The 17,830-nt window shown below is 43.9% G+C and overlaps 1 protein-coding gene across 1 annotated transcript in view; it reads left to right on the top strand.

Moving 5' to 3' along the window:
• LOC124569763 (glucose dehydrogenase [FAD, quinone]-like) overlaps positions 1-17,830 on the top strand; it is an 85,234-nt gene that overhangs the window by 27,371 nt on the left and 40,033 nt on the right. The window contains exons 2-3 of the mRNA XM_047131093.1: positions 13,587-13,653; positions 13,711-14,066. Of these exons, the coding sequence (XP_046987049.1) occupies positions 13,587-13,653; positions 13,711-14,066 (423 nt within the window). The remainder of the gene's footprint in view (positions 1-13,586; positions 13,654-13,710; positions 14,067-17,830) is intronic.

Consider the following 17,830-nt stretch of genomic DNA (forward strand, 5'->3'; position numbering starts at 1 on the left):
CTAGTGGCCAACTCCTTCTAGTCCATTGACGAATTTTTTAATAGAAACAAATGATGTATTATATATATTTATACTATGAGTATTGTTATTTCAGCTTAAAAAAAAAACAAATTGACATGTTCCACATCCATGAGGATCTCCTCAGCACGGATCTATGGAACGAAAAACTAATCTAATCTCACCTATGGGACGAGGAAGTGCCTACAGAATCACAGACGTTGCAGTATGCACAGAGAAGCTGTGTACCAGATACTCTGCTGTGGAGGGCCATAGAAAGAATGGAAGCAGGATGGTCGGAAACTGATGTGGCCCGATGGCTTAGTGTGAACCGTCCTGTTATTTATCGAAGTGGCGATAATTTATAGAGACCGAAACTATATCCCGAAGACCAGGGCAGGGCCGACTACATGTGGCTTCAGAAGAGAGGACCGTCATTTGGCTGTAAGGGCACTACGGTGCTGCATTAGTACTGCACAGCAACTGGCATGTGAGTTCGTAGAATACACTGGACGTGTTGTACCGAGACAAACGGTGTGCAGAAGGCTTTTGCAGAGTGGCCTTTATTGTCGGAGATCCATTGTATGTCTACCTCTGACGCGTCTTCACAGAAGGAAACGTCTAGAGTGGAGCCGTCAACATGCCACCTGTGCGGTCGAACACTGGGGCAATTTTTTTTCACAGATGAGTCCAGATTTAATCTGGAGAGTAATTCTCGATGGATTCGCATCTGGAGGGAACGTGGAACACGATTTCGGGACCCAAACATAGCGGAAAGAGACCGATATCGAGGAGGATCCCTAATGATGTGGGTAGGGATTATGTTTACCACTCAAACTCCTATTGATGATATTGTACTGATGAATCGACAAGGTTTAACTGGTGTCAGGTATCGTGACGAGATCTTAGAACCTCATTTGCGGTTGTTGTCAGGTGCTGTGGGCCCAGGCTTCGTACTGACGGACGATAATGCTCGACCTCATAGAGCATCCATGGTTGATGTTTTCTTGGAAACGGAAGATATTGCACGCATGGCATAACCTGCTCGCTCTCCCGATTTGAATTCCATAGAGAATATCTGGGATGCACTAGGGAGACGGCTTGAATCACGTCAGCATCTACCAACCACTCTAGTAGACTGCAAGCAGCTCTGCAGGAAGCATGAGCGTTGTTGCCCCAACATGAGACTGATGACATCATTCACAGCATTACCCGCAGTTGTTAGACCTGTATTGCTGCCATACTGAGCAAATTAACTAGTTGTCGGAATGTGTGTGCAAATCGGTTAAATTGGGAAAAACGAACATTTTTGTCTACTGTTATGCATGTTGCCGTTGTTTACGTTCGGAATTCTTTGCATTGTTTCTACTTTACTTTCACGTATTTATATTGATTTGTGGCAAAATAAAAACAACCTTGCAAAATTTCCGTTTGTTGCTTTAATTTTGGACACCAGTGTAAGCACCGAGTACTGCCGGGTTTGTCAGCTAGTTGAGGTATAAAGGTTGTTACATAATAACTTCGTATCATGAGTATAATGTCAAGTTAACATTTACATTGCAGAATTACTCCTGGCCGAGTCGGATATTTTCTCTTTACTCGGGACTAAAAATGCAAATGTCGTGTGCCTAGGGCCTCAAGTCGGGTAGACCGTTCGCAGGGTGCAAGCCTTTCGATTTGACCCCACTTCGGCGACTTGTGCGTTGATGGGGATGAAATGATGATGATTAGGACAACATAACACCCAGTCCTTGAGCGGAGAAAATCTCCGACAGAGAGAGAGAGAGAGAGAGAGAGATAATGAGTGTGGGAGGGCGGGGGAGCGGCCGCGGGGGTTTCTCCTCATCATTCACTTTATCTCCATCCGACGAGCAATTCGTCGAAGTGACCTGTGTGAGAAAGACGTGCCACCTGGAGATCGAAACACCTCAAATGTGGTCTCCCAGCCAATAAAGCCAAGCGGTCACTTTATTATTATTATTATTTTGTAATTGCTGTGTAGCGCATTCCCTTTCTTGTCATTCTTGTTGGACACCGTCTGTAAGCCTTGTTGTGTACAACTAATCTGTTGTCATTATGTTAATTCTACATTCTCCCTAATGATTTAGCACATATCGTTTCTATTAATTTGTGAAACACATTTACTTTTTTCAGACTAGCAATACTCGACACACGTGAACCATAAAGACAAGATGAAAGCTACATCTCCTCTGTGTCCGTTTTATACCAGTAACGCCGCAGGGTGACAGTACACTTCCTCCAATGCGACAAGAGGCAGTTCCTTATTTGAGTATGAAATATACTTCCAAATAAGACAGCAATTCGTTTCATGTGGAGGACAGGTAAATCCTAAGTTCACCCATGAATACTGTAATTACTGTGAAACTAGTAATCTGGTTTCCTACAGTAAAATACTACGGAACTTATCTCTTTCAGAACTATGATACATCAACAGAAATTACTGTAGTTCCGTTTGAAGAAGTAAAGTTAATCCGAAATGTTTGTAATTTATTCAGCTATTTCATTTATTTATTTAATTTACATGTTCAGGACAAAACTCTTCCTGGCTCTGCTGATTTTCTGTTCAGGGACTGTAAACTCCAGGCCGGCCGTAGTGGCCGAGCGGTTCTAGGCGCTACAGTCTGGAGCCGAGCGACCGCTACGGTCGCAGGTTCGAATCCTGCCACGGGCATGGATGTGTGTGATGTCCTTAGGTTAGTTAGGTTTAATTAGTTCTAAGTTCTAGGCAACTGATGACCTCAGAAGTTAACTCGTATAGTGCTCAGAGCCATTTGAACCAGTTTGTAAACTCCAGAACTCCGCAGTCTTGACGGCATCACTTATTGCATATAGGTCTTCTCTGGTACAAGAATCGAGCACGTTTCTGCAGACGATGAGATGTTGCGGGTCATACAGGTCAGCACATTCCCAGGCCCCATTTTAAGAGGTTCGCTTCCATTGTAACATCCTTGTCCTCAGTTGGTTCAGTACCTTCCATGTCACGAGCTGCAGACGAAAGCCGGCATCAGGTTCCTCTGTGATGTTCTCCGCAACCAGTTTGGTGAATGAATTTCATCACAGCTCTGTCTGGCTAGTTCCGGGTGCTGATGGAATTGCTAATGTTGTGCGCATCAAGCTCCTTTGATCACAACCTAGGTTTTTATAATTCGTGCCCAAAAAGACGTTTCTTGGGATCGATTTTTTCTTTCTTCTTCTCCATATCTGCGACTGTCCTTCTGGAGATGCCAGGTGGCGCTATAACCATAATTTGACAAATGTTGGTGATAGGAGTTGGTCCTACGCAGCCAACCATAATGCATCCAGTCTCCTTCGACGTCGTATCCAGCGTTTGACACGAGTGAAATTTTGCCAAACTTGTGCTGCATATTCCGCTGCAGGGAAGCATTGCGTCGATGTACGGAGCATATTTCACTCCGAGCCTCAGGTGCTGCCAGTAAGTCTACAGATGATGTTGTTCTGGTAGATACTTCTAACTTTGTTTTTTGGCAATGAACTCTGAATGTGAGACTACGATCCAACTTTACTCCCACGTATTTTGGAGTGTAGCAATGGCATTCTTGTTGGTCTCTCGAGAAAATATTTAACTTCCTCCTGCCTTCCTGGTTTTTCAGATGAGAGGCACAGACTTGCATCTTTCCGGGGTTTGGATTAAGGTGGTTATCGTCGTAATACTTTCCGAGATCTTCAAGCGCTGCTGTCAGTTTTATCTTCACTTCCTCAAATGTTTTGACTTGAACTTCAGTTGTTGTGTCATCTGCTTAATTAAATGTTCTTGTTCCGGATTTGCCTCGTTGTTTGTTTGTATAGATGTTGTACAGCAGGGATGCCAGTACACTAACCTGAGAGACATCATTCTTCAAGGTCCTCCATCGGCTCTTCTTGTTAAGCAAAGCGTTTTGCAACACCGGATAAAATGCCTTAAACAGTAGTCATTTCTGATTGAATATACCTTTCTAATAAACTTCTTGTGGTTGACGGTGTCATACATTGGTGACAGATGTATAAATGCTACTTCTGTAACTTGTCCTCTTTCGTAAACGTAAAAATTTGGAAATTTGTGGTAAGGTCCTGTGGGACCCAACTGCTGAGGTCATCGGTTCGTAAGCTTACGCACTACTTAATCCAACTTATACTAACTAATGCTAAGGACAACATGCACACCTATGCCTGAGGGAGGACTCGATCCTCCGACGGGTGGAAGCCACGCGAGCCGTGACAAGGCGCCCGAGACCTCGCGGCTACACCGCACGGCAATGCAATTTATAAACGTCTTCTATTTACTGAGTCTTATTGATGATTTGACCACATCATGACTTTCTTTGGTGGACATGTGACTGTTTATTTATAAGATTTTTATCAACATGTTGTGAGATGCGAGTGAGAATCGTCCTTTCCAAGACTTTACGCAGTTGGCGGAGAAGAGCAGCTGGTTAGAAGTGTTTATGGTCCGTTGCTTCTTTTCCAGACTTGGCAACTGCCACAACTTTATCTTTGATCCACTCTGCAATTTCGAAATGCAGGTGTTCATTACGTTCAAGATCCAGTGATTTCTAATTGATCCAAACACATTAATTTACTCAGGTGTTAGGTCGTCTAAGCCTGCAGCTTTATTATTCCTCATAGATTGAAAAGTTACTTCCCGTTCTTCCACGGTGACAGAGGTTGGTACTGTGCTAAACTCTGCATCTCAGAGGAGCAGGTGGACCCTATGTCCTCAATTATTTGCTGGATGCTTTCCAGTCCCTTCCTTCCACTACAGCTTTTGTTCTCTACAGTTCCCTCTAGTACCACAGAGGTTATTCCCTGAAATCCTAACACGTGTCCTATCGCCTTGCCCCTTATTCTTGTAAGTGATTTTCATGTGTTTCTTTCTTCGCCGATGCTGCGGAGAACCTTCTCGTTCCTTATCTTACCCGACCACCGAATTTTTAACATCCTGCTGTAGCACAACATCTGAAATGCTTCGTTTCTTTTCTTTTCAGGTTTTCTGACAGTCCACGATTCACTACAATATAGTGTTGTGCACTAAATACACTCCTGGAAATTGAAATAAGAACACCGTGAATTCATTGTCCCAGGAAGGGGAAACTTTATTGACACATTCCTGGGGTCAGATACATCACATGACCACACTGACAGAACCACAGGCACATAGACACAGGCAACAGAGCATGCACAATGTCGGCACTAATACAGTGTATATCCACCTTTCGCAGCAATGCAGGCTGCTATTCTCCCATGGAGACGATCGTAGAGATGCTGGATGTAGTCCTGTGGAACGGCTTGCCATGCCATTTCCACCTGGCGCCTCAGTTGGAACAGCGTTCGTGCTGGACGTGCAGACCGCGTGAGACGACGCTTCATCCAGTCCCAAACATGCTCAATGGGGGACAGATCCGGAGATCTTGCTGGCCAGGGTAGTTGACTTACACCTTCTAGAGCACGTTGGGTGGCACGGGATACATGCGGACGTGCATTGTCCTGTTGGAACAGCAAGTTCCCTTGCCGGTCTAGGAATGGTAGAACGATGGGTTCGATGACGGTTTGGATGTACCGTGCACTATTCAGTGTCCCCTCGACGATCACCAGTGGTGTACGGCCAGTGTAGGAGATCGCTCCCCACACCATGATGTCGGGTGTTGGCCCTGTGTGCCTCGGTCGTATGCAGTCCTGATTGTGGCGCTCACCTGCACGGCGCCAAACACGCATACGACCATCATTGGCACCAAGGCAGAAGCGACTCTCATCGCTGAAGACGACACGTCTCCATTCGTCCCTCCATTCACGCCTGTCGCGAGACCACTGGAGGCGGGCTGCACGATGTTGGGGCGTGAGCGGAAGACGGCCTAACGGTGTGCGGGACCGTAGCCCAGCTTCATGGAGACGGTTGCGAATGGTCCTCGCCGATACCCCAGGAGCAACAGAGTCCCTAATTTGCTGGGAAGTGGCGGTGCGGTCCCCTACGGCACTGCGTAGGATCCTACGGTCTTGGCGTGCATCCGTGCGTCGCTGCGGTCCGGTCCCAGGTCGACGGGCACGTGCACCTTCCGCTGACCACTGGCGACAACATCGATGTACTGTGGAGACCTCACGCCCCACGTGTTGAGCAATTCGGCTGTACGTCCACCCGGCCTCCCGCATGCCTACTATACGCCCTCGCTCAAAGTCCGTCAACTGCACATACGGTTCACGTACACGCTGTCGCGGCATGCTACCAGTGTTAAAGACTGCGATGGAGCTCCGTATGCCACGGCAAACTGGCTGACACTGACGGCGGCGGTGCACAAATGCTGCGCAGCTAGCGCCATTCGACGGCCAACACCGCGGTTCCTGGTGTGTCCGCTGTGCCGTGCGTCTGATCATTGCTTGTACAGCCCTCTCGCAGTGTCCGGAGCAAGTATGGTGGGTCTGACACACCGGTGTCAATGTGTTCTTTTTTCCATTTCCAGGAGTGTATATATTCTCAGAAATTTCTTTCTCGGATTAAGGCCTATGTTTGATAATACCAGACATCTCTTGGCCATAACGTCCTGTTTGCCTGTGCTGATCTGCTGTTTATGCTCTTCTTGCTTCATCCGTTGTGGTTTATTTTGCTTCCATAGTAGCAGAATTCCTTAACTTTGTCCTCTTTGGGGACCACAATGTTGATGTTAAGTTTACTTCTAATCTATTTTCTGATACCTTCTTTCTTCATTCTATTCTCTATCCATACTCCGTTCTCATTGGAATCTTCATTCTGTTTAGCAGGTCCTGCGATCCTTCTTTGTTTTCTCTGAGTATGGCAATGTTGTCAGGGATTTTTATCGTTGATATCCTTTCACACTGAATTTTAATCCTACTCTTGAAACATCATTTTATTTTCATCGCTGCTTCTTAGGTCTAGAAATGTAAGAGACTGTAGGGGGTGGATTGTTTATGCCATTGTTTTTAACAAACTATAATGTCACATGTTAGTAGTGCAGGGTTGTGTTTCTCCATAGCCATAGTTTATTTGTTGTACTATGGTAACTGCTTAGTCTCGTGCTTAAAGCGGGAATTGTGAAAAAAAACAACTAAAATTGCAGCTAGTTACAATGGGAGGTGAAGTGCTTACAGAAAATGCTCAATACTTTGCTGCCAATTGTGTAATTGAGACATGAAACTTGAAGGTAGGACATTAATTATAGTGATATTGGCTACAGTTTTAAGTGGGATAACACCCACTCACACATAGTTTGCCTAGAAGAGTAGATGGACTAACATTTTCTGCCATTTTGCAGAAGAAGCCATGGTGTCATAAAATTATAGTTATTCAGCAACACACTGTTATGTGAAAGTGTCTTACCTTAAAAATTTATGCTAATACTTTCTTTTCTGTCGCTGCAGATGCTTCTCTCACTTCAGTGTACAGAACAAGAATGATGAAGCTCACCCATTTGATCTAATAATAAAAGGGGTAAGGGAGAGGGACTGGGCTATAGAGAAATTAGGAAAAGAGGGGGCGATATTGACTGTGCCATACACAATTGCCCAAATGCATCATGAGGCTGGGACATCCCCAGAGAGCGAAGGATAGAGGTTACTTTGAAGATAACTCGCACAACTGCCTCAGGTGTAACATGATACCCCTTATCTTCTCACCAGAAGGCTTATCTCGGGGTAACACTCATCTAGAACGTGCATTAGCTAATTATTCATGACCTGAAGTCATACCCAATGGCTCCCCACGTCGTGACGCCACCAGTAAAACCACTTGCTGGCGCTCCATGTTCTTTCATCCCACATTTCGACGCCACTGATCAACATTCCTTGCATCTCAGTCAGAGCACCATTCCAATTGCAGCTGTTTGTGTTGTGCTGTTAATGGTAGCTTATGCATGAGACAGGAATTCCCAAGTGCAGCTGCTGGTCATTATCGATCAATGGTGCAGGATGACACTGAATGTTGCAGGGAGTCTATTACTTCTTTCGGATGGCTAGCGAAGATGTGAAGGGCTTATGATGTACTGGGTGCACAATACGGCGATTCCCCCTTGTGGTGGTCAGATGTAGTCGATAGTACGCCTGTTCTCACATTGTCCTGAAATCTAGTATGGACCGTTACCACATCTGAATGTCCCACAAATCGGAATACTGTACGATTCGATCAACCAGCCAGATATAGTCTCACAATGAGGTTCCTTTTGAACTGTGTCTTGTGCAGATAATGCTGTCTGACACAAGTACGTGATATCTCCCTGTCTTTCAAACTGATCTCTCAACATCTAACTCTGTTAATGCCTCTTATATAGCTTTTCAGACCCGGTAACAACACTAAACATGAACAATGCTGACGCACTCTGGTGGCCATTCCACATGTGACAGAGAATTTGAACTCTAATCATTTATGCATCCACCAGTATAATGTATATGTTCAAAGTCACATTTACACCTGACCATTTCCTCTGGGTGCTTCACTTTTTAATCAAACAGTGTACGTCCAAATTTTTATTTTGTACTCAAATGCCAAAGTGATAGAAAATGGTTCAAATGGCTCTAAAAACTATGGGACTTAACATCTGAGGTCATCAGTCCCCTAGACTCAGAACTACTTAAACCTAACTGACCTAAGGACATCACACACATCCATGCCTGAGGCAGGATTCGAACCTGCGACTGTAGCAGCAGCGCGGTTCCGGACTGAAGCACCAAGAAACACTCGATCACAACGGCCGGCACCAAAGTGATAGAACACATTGAAATAGCCACACTAGTTGCCAGAACCAAAGTTCATTTTGTCACTGACACAGTAATAGCTCAATGTTTCCCACTTCCATAAAATACATCTTGGTCCCTCCATTGATATGAAGCCCTATATGATGCAACATTTCATCAGAAGATGACTGTGACCTACTACTGACATTGGTTATTGTATAACTAAAACTACAGTTATCCATATTTCTGGCATTTGATCACAATGTCAAAATGCATCTCTCCAAACAAATTTATGGCACACAGTATTCTTCGGTGTACAACACAAATTAAATTCTAATGTAAGACCCACATCTGTCTACTAGACACACACACATACACACACACACACACACACACACACACACACACACACACACATACACACACAGGACTATACCTATGCACTTAAGTGGAATAACTGTACCTGTTGGTGATAACGCTCAAGTCCCCATGTACATAAATGAAATTTGTGATTTTAAATACACTCCTAGCCATTGAAATTACCATACCATGAGCAACAAACGTCATACTGGCATGAAATGTGTTACATGATAAGCATTTCACTGCAACTGCACAAAGTAGATAGAAGTGTGCCAACTACACTGATCAGCCAGAACGTTTTGATCACCAACCTACTATTGATATAAACCCATCCAGGCGATAGCAGCATCAACTAGAAAGGAACGACTGCTAGTTAGACACACAAACACACGCACACACACTCACTCACACACACACACACACACACACACACACACACACACAGTGCTTGTATAATCAGTGAGCATATTGTCCATGTGTAGAATGGGGAAGGTGTGTGATCTAGCTGAGTCTGACCAAGGCAGACTGAGATGGCGCAGAGGCTCGGCACGAGCATTGCAAAAAGTGTACGACTTCTCGGATGTTTGAGGAGTACCTTGGTGAGTGTCTTCAACAGGTGGCGAAACCATCGTGAAACCACATCCAAAGGTCGTGGAGTGGAGTGGCCAGTCTTCATTACAAATGTCGGATGTTGTAAGCTGGGCAAACTGGTAAAACAGGACAGGAGGCGAACTGTGGCAGAACTAACATCAGACTTCAATGCTGGGCAGAGTATATCTGAATATGCAGTGCACTGCACTACTTCTAAGAATGGGCCTCCACAGCTAACGACCCATGCATTGTCCAATGTTAACACCACGACATTGGCAACTACTACTGAAATGGGCATTGGACGTTGGCGCAGTGGTAGAGCATTGTTTGGTCTGGTGAATCCCAATACCTTCTGCATCATGCCGATGGGACGGCACAAATCTATCGTCTTCCAGGGCACCAGCTTATTGATACATGACTGTAGGACAGATGCAAGCTGGCAGTGGCTCCATTATGCTCCAGGGCAAAATTTACGTGGTATCTATCGATCCAGTGGAGTTCGTGCAAGGCACCATGATGGCCAACGAATACCGTACATGGGTTGCAGATCACGTACACACCTTCATGCTGCCGATGTTTCCCGATGTCAGTGTCATTTTTCATGAAGATAATGCGACATGTGACAAGGCCAGAAGTGTTACGGAATATTTCGACCAACACAGTGGCGAGTTCCAGTCGATGTACTAACTCCCAAACTCGCTAGACCTGAACCAGATTGAACACATCTGTGATGTGATTGAATGTGGCATCAGAGCTCATGTCCCATCTCCCCGGAATGTACGAAAACTGGAGGACCTCTGTGTGCAGATGTGGTGACAACACCCTCCAGCGACCTACCAAGGCCTTATTGCTTCCATGTCACGACACTTAGCCGCTGTTGCCCATACCAAAAGTGGACCTACTGGCTACTAGATAGGTGGTCATAATGTTCAAGTTGATCAGTGCATTTTCTTACGTAAAAGGAAAACTTGTGCAGTGAATGAATATTGTTATAGAAATCAAACATGTTGTTGTGGGTAGCGATTTGACATTTGGTAAATAAGAATACTTGGCAGCCAAGATCTCGTGTTGTAGTATTTTTATTTTATTTTATTTTATTTGCTCAATGATCAGTTTTGACAGTCTCTACCTGTCATCTTCGGATCTACAATGTACCAGGCGAAAGACGTTAATATGACAACCAGCATGACATTACAACCAGTATACACATGGAATTACAGTACAATACCCAGATATCACAATATTTTCTACATACCTTCTGGAAGTAATATTACTGTATGTGAATTGCACAAACGTAACGAGAGCACGCACCACTTATAAAACAAAGGAGCCACATTGGCTTGTCAGATACGTGAAACAAAGTAAATAAATAGTCCATAGCACCAACAGTGTGTCCCAGAGAGGTGGCGGTACACACTTGGTGAACAGCTGGCGTAAGTGAGCCATTCACCGATAGTTAAATGTTCTTTGAAATACAATATCCTAATCGTTAAATACAATGACATAGGAATGGTTATTATATAACGGAAAACGTTTCTACCAGTCTAAGCGAAAACAACCACAAACATTTAAATAATATCCCAATATAGAGCAAAAGCTGTCAGTTCATAACTGAATCACTGAAACACTTAGCCTACATTATTATGTTTATACCTTGTTTGTAAATGTAGATAAATTAACATATTAAAAGTGAGAATACATACAGATATTGTCCTTATACCTACAGGATTATCCACATGAATATAAATACGTTTGTCATGCAAACATTCAAAGAGTAATGTCAGCAGCAGTTGGCTAAGAAGAATGTCTTAACAATACGCCTACAGCACGCCATTGTACGCTTTGCATAAGGGATTGGATAAAAAAATTTATTCACATATTCTTGGAAAAATTAAATTAACAGCGTAAAACTTTATAATATGCTCCAAAACTGTCAGCTGTTAGTGTGAAGTACCTACAGATAGTACATGAAAGAGCTGTTTTGTGATATGTGCCCGATCAAATGTGAAAAGAACACACTCAGAAAATCATATAAAAGGTAGGCTACAACTTTTCATACAACAGTTTTATAGGCATTATACACACACGTATTTAAAATCATTAGGTGTAGGGCAGCAACTTGGATTATCAGAGGAACCAAAATAGAGATGTACTCTATTCAGAAAATCAGGTCTAGCGGTTATCCGCTTGAATGAAAGCAGCTGCCAGATAACATCAGCCTGGCTATACCAGACTTGAAAAACCATGATGATGTACTATACATTGAAGTACAACAGTAAACTGTAGTAATAAAAAAGAAAATACATCCTGACACTCCAGCACATTGGAGTACATCACTGAGTAGCTAGTGGATACCACAATAGAAAAATGCACCTATAATCACTTATCCACCATTGGATAACATGCTGCTAGAATATATGAGAAGAGTATTCACGTAACATTGTACTAACAATATATTATAGAAAACTAACAGTATCATAAAAAGGTTGACTTTGTATCACAATAAGATTACATCAAAGTATCAATAACAGTGCATAGACCTCATCTAGTAATTACAACTGTGAGATGCCTATGTTTAGAAGATAGTACACACTTAGGTGACAAAAATCGTAAGATAGCGATATGCACATGTGCAGATGGCGGTAATACCACGTACACAAGGTATAAGAGGACAGTGCATTAGCAGAGCAGTCAATTTTACTCATGTGATTCACGTGAAAAAGTTTCTGACGTGATTATGGCCGTACGACAGGAATTAAAAGACGTTGAACGCGGAATGGTAGTTGGAGCTAGACGCATTTCCATTTCGGAAATCGTTAGGCAATTCAACATCCTGAGATCCACAATGTCAAGTGTGTGCCGAGAAAATCAAATTTCAGGCATTACCTCTCACCACTGACAATACAGTGACAAACGGCCTTCACTTAACGACCGAGAGCAGCGGTGTTTGTGTAGAGTTGTCAGTGCCAACACACAAGAAACACTACGTGAAATGACTGCAGAAATCAATGTTGATGTATGACGAACATATCGGTTGGGAGAGTGTGGCGAAATTTGACATTAATAGGCTATGGCAGCAGACAACCAGCGCAAGTGCCTTTGCTAACAGAACGATATTCCTGCAACATCTCTCATGGGCTCATGAGCATACTGGATGGATCCTAGATGATTGGAAAACCGTGGCCTGGTCAGATGGGTCCCAGTTTCATTTGGTAAGAACTGATGGTAGGGTTCGAGTGTGGTGCAGACTCCAGGAAAACATGGACCACAGTTATCAATAAGGCGCTGTGCAAGCTGACGGTGGCTCCTTAATGGTGTGGGCTGTGTTTACATGGAATGGACTGGGTCCTCTGGTCCCACTGAACCAATCACTGACTGGAAATGGTTATATTCAGCTACCTGGAGAACATTTGCAGCCGTTGATTGACTTCATATTCCCGAACAACAATGGATTTTTGTTGGTTGACAATGCGCTGTATCAGCGGGCTGCAATTGTTTGTAATTGGTTTGAAGAACATTCTGGACCATTCGAGCGAATGATTTGGCCATCCATCGAAAATTTATGGGACATAACCGAGGGATCAATTCATGCACAAAATCCTGCACCAGCAACACTTCCACATTTATGGACGTCTATAGAGGCAGCACGGCTCAATATATTTAGCACGGGACTTCCAACAACTTGTCAGTCCCTGCCACGTCGAGCTGCTGCACTACCCCAGGAATATGGAGATCTGGCACAATATTACAAGTATCCCAAGAAATTTGTCACCTCAGTGTACAAAGTTAAGAAGTTGCACAAACATTTTCATATATTATTTTATTAAACTTAATGAAAACAGGATTATTTAGGACTATCAGATATAAGTAATGTCTCAAAACACTTTAAATTTGTACGTGATCTGATATTTATGTCCTGTTTAAAATTTTTGGTCGACTTACAGAGAGCAATGAACACCTTGCAGTATGTGATGCTGACACTTTCAAGTCAAGGTCTATTCAAGGGATTAAGTAGGAAAGGAATCTGTAGTTGTAATTGGTAATTGAGTTCCTGGTTTCGGTATGCAGGCAACCGGGTACGGATCCAGATGCAGTGGACAGCACCCGCACCAGCCTCGCAGTGGGTGCAGGAGGCAGACACGTGCACCCTGGGCGGCACCGCTGGCGCGCTTTTCTCACAGTTGTTGGCAACACTGGCACACGCTCAGTGCCTGCTGTCAGATCGCAGTGCCTACCCACCGGACACAGCGCATCCGCTACCAGAGTATGACTTCGTGGTGGTCGGCGCCGGGTCCGCTGGGTGTGCAGTGGCCGCCCGCCTCTCGGAGAACCCTGCCTGGAGGGTACTGCTGCTCGAAGCGGGTGGTGACCCGCCGCCTGTCTCAGATGTGCCCGCACTCACAGCGACACTTCAAAGGACTGAGGTGTGTGACTGCTAGACCACCAGCTAGTATCACAACAAACACCACCTGGCTACTATGTGCCTCGGGCTATCTACCCCACACCACTCACTCTTGCACAACTCAATCCATCTCCGCTCCGAAGGTCACTGGTGTGGTGGCACTCAACTCAGGTAGTCAATTCGAATCCTGGTGATGGAAGAGTTTCACTGCCAGTATTTTGAGGGTGAGTGAAGAAAAGTGGTGACATAAAGCTTCTGATCGCCAGTGTTCTCAGATACAGACAGCCTGGTTAAATTACAAATGCCTCGCACTGTATTTTGGAGTGAGCATAAGTGACACAGCTGCTGGTGAATCGTCCTCCAGATGGGAACATTAATCTCTGTGGCTCATTTGGTGCTACTCGAGAGAAAGAGGCTGCATGCAAGCTACAGGTTTGATGCTCTCCCATCTCTCATCGCCAAACAACACAAGCATTACACCACACATCTCCTAACATACAATTCCATACAGCTGTTTCTTTCTTTTCGCTGGTTATTCACAAGTGTAGCAGTCTCAGATGGTAGGCATAAAATACCGTCGTAAAATGTATGAGATGTTCTCCCTGAACATTTTTTTGACCGGTTAGTTCAGGAGCCCATTAGAAGTGTAAATGGCTGAGAAAATCTTGAGCAAATAGAGAACATTGTGACGGATATAGGGATAAGTGACCACAAAGTCGTTATAGCGCAACTGAATATTGCAAAACCCAAACCCACCAAAAATAAATGCAAATTATGTCCACTTAAATAAGCAGAGCCATTTGAACCTTCGAATCAAAGAAAAACTATTTTCGTTGCGTTGAGAGCTTTTCACGAAATTTCAATCTGCAGCGGTCTCCTCAGAATGCGAAAATATTTTGTTGACACCCATTTACACCGGAAGAAACAATCACTGTAATAAAATAACTCATAGCTCGCACGGAAAGATTTAAGTGCTCGTTTCTGCCACACACTGTTAGAGAGTGGAATGGTAGAGAAATAGTGTTAAGTCGTTCGATGAAACCTCTGCCAGACACTTAAGTGTGAACTGCAGAGTATTCATGTAGATATACACCGAAAGCTGACGTCTGTTATGTTGGAAAGGTTGTTCAGTGGCACTGTCGTATTACTTCCCCATCCCACTAGTTAGTAATAGTAACAACCACAAAATGCCTTGAAATAAATGAGCGGATCGAAGTAAAGGGAAAAATTTAAGGAAAGCAAATGTCAGGCTGAGATTAACTGGAAGAATCTTAAGGAACAGTAGTTCATCCACGAATGAAATAGCTTAAAATACTTAGACACTGCTCGACAGTTTGCGACCTTTACTCGTTTGAATTAATGGAAGAGACAGAGAAGATCCAACGAAAAACGGTGCGTTTCCTCACCAGATCGTTTAGTAAGCGCGAGAGAAACACGGTGATGCTCAACGAACTCGAGTGGTAGGCGCCACTAGAGGGGAATTATGCATCGCTCAGAGGTTTAGTTTTAATTGCGAGGGCGTACTTTCTGAGAAGTATCGGGCAAGATATTACTTCTTCCCACAGACGTCTCGCTACGGTTGCAGGTTCGAATCCTGCCTCGGGCATGGATGTGTGTGATGTCCTTACGTTAGTTAGGTTTAAGTAGTTCTGCGTTCTAGGGGACTGATGACCTCAGATGTTAAGTTCCATAGTGCTCGGAGCCATTTGAACCATTTGAAGCCACAGACGTCGCTCGAAATGACCAGTGCGGGAAAATATGAATTAGAGCTCGTATAGTTATTTACCAACAGCCTTCCTCCCCTCATAATATTCACGTATAGAACGGAGTTTGATCGAAATTATAGTGGTGTCAAAAGTACCCTCTATCACACATTGTATAGTGGCTTGCGGAATACAGATGCAGAGTTATATCTTTCTGTTACAATACCTGCAGCACGGCCCACATTTTTCCCGACGTCTGCGACCAGAAATATTTGATAAAAATTCACATATTTGAGCAGTATTCGTGAATGGCTCGTATTACTTCTTGTATGTGGTCTCCTTACCATGTGCACTGTAGTTTCCCATAATCCTCCTAACAAATCTATCTTGTGTTTAGCTTCCCAGTGTGTTTATTCCATTTCATACCACTGATATTCGCTATACAAAGTGCAGATTCTATGTGAACGATACTTAAATAAAAGGAAGTTGTTCAATCACTCCCGATTTGGTTCAATTTTTTCATTTCACAATTAATTCCTGAAGTCTAGATTACATCATCAAGTGCAGTCATGCCAGTTATTAAACTATTGCCATAACAGGAACTGCCAATGGGAACATTTAATTATAGCTTGGACCGTCCTCTGTAAAATCATTTATATGGAAAACCCTTCTCTAGCGTAACCGGGTTCCAGGATGGTGGGTTTAGTGTCGATTCGTAACTACGAATACACTTCATGAACTTCTGGCTGAGTCTGCCACAACAGTGTGACATCCGGAGTGTGATGCTGTGCTACTCCGTCCAAGTGCTGACAATGTAACTTCGTCAGGCGTGTGTGATGTCCTTACGTTAGTTAGGTTTAAGTAGTTCTGCGTTCTAGGGGACTGATGACCTCAGATGTTAAGTTCCATAGTGCTCGGAGCCATTTGAACCATTTGAAGCCACAGACGTCGCTCGAAATGGTTTAAAACCATTGTACCATATGCGCTAGATGAGTATGTGCCAAGCAAGATCGTAAGAGATGGAAAAGAGCCACCGTGGTACAACAACCAAGTTAGAAAACTGCTGCGGAAGCAAATGGAACTTCACAGCAAACATAAACATGAAGCCAGGTGAAAGTCCGACAGTAAGCCATAGAAACAGGAGTTACATAAAAACGTTTATTCCAAGCGAAATACGAGTATGCAGCAGCTTTAGTGCTGCCACGCAGCAGTCAGGGCTGATCCCAGGTGGGGAAACGCACTTAGCCCAGCTAGAGGCCTAGTGCAGTGGCCAGACCGTGGTGTCATCCCGTCGAGCCGCAGCCTGACGAAGCTACATTGTCAGCACTTGGACGGAGTAGCACAGCATCACACTCCGGATGTCACACTGTTGTGGCAGACTCAGCCAGAAGTTCATGAAGTGTATTCGTAGTTACGAATACGGCAACTATCAGCTGTGGCGATAACATATTAGACCTTCTGGTGACCAACAGACCCGAACTATTTGAAACAGTTAACGCAGAACAGGCAATCAGCGATCATAAAGCTGTTACTGCATCGATGATTTCAGCCGCAAATAGAAATATTAAAAAAAGGTAGGAAGATTTTTCTGTTTAGCAAAAGTGACAAAAAGGAGATTACAGAGTACCTGACGGCTCAACACAAAAGTTTTGTCTCAAGTACAGACAGCGTTGAGGATCAGTGGACAAAGTTTAAAACCATTGTACCATATGCGTTAGATGAGTATGTGCCAAGCAAGATCGTAAGAGATGGAAAAGAGCCACCGTGGTACAACAACCGAGTTAGAAAACTGCTGCGGAAGCAAATGGAACTTCACAGCAAACATAAACATAGCCAAAGCCTTATAGACAAACAAAAATTACGCGAAGCGAAATGTAGTGTGAGGAGGGCTATGCGAGAAGCGTTCAATGAATTTGAAAGTAAAGTTCTATGTACTGACTTGGCAGAAAATCCTAAGAAATTTTGGTCTTATGTCAAAGCGGTAGGTGGATCAAAATAAAATGTCCAGACAGTCCGTGACAAAAATGGTACTGAAACAGAGGATGACAGACTAAAGGCCGAAATACTAAATGTCTTTTTCCAA

The sequence above is a fragment of the Schistocerca americana genome, chromosome 1 (genome assembly GCF_021461395.2).
Source record: "Schistocerca americana isolate TAMUIC-IGC-003095 chromosome 1, iqSchAmer2.1, whole genome shotgun sequence".
In the NCBI taxonomy this organism is placed as follows: Eukaryota; Metazoa; Arthropoda; class Insecta; order Orthoptera; family Acrididae; genus Schistocerca; species Schistocerca americana.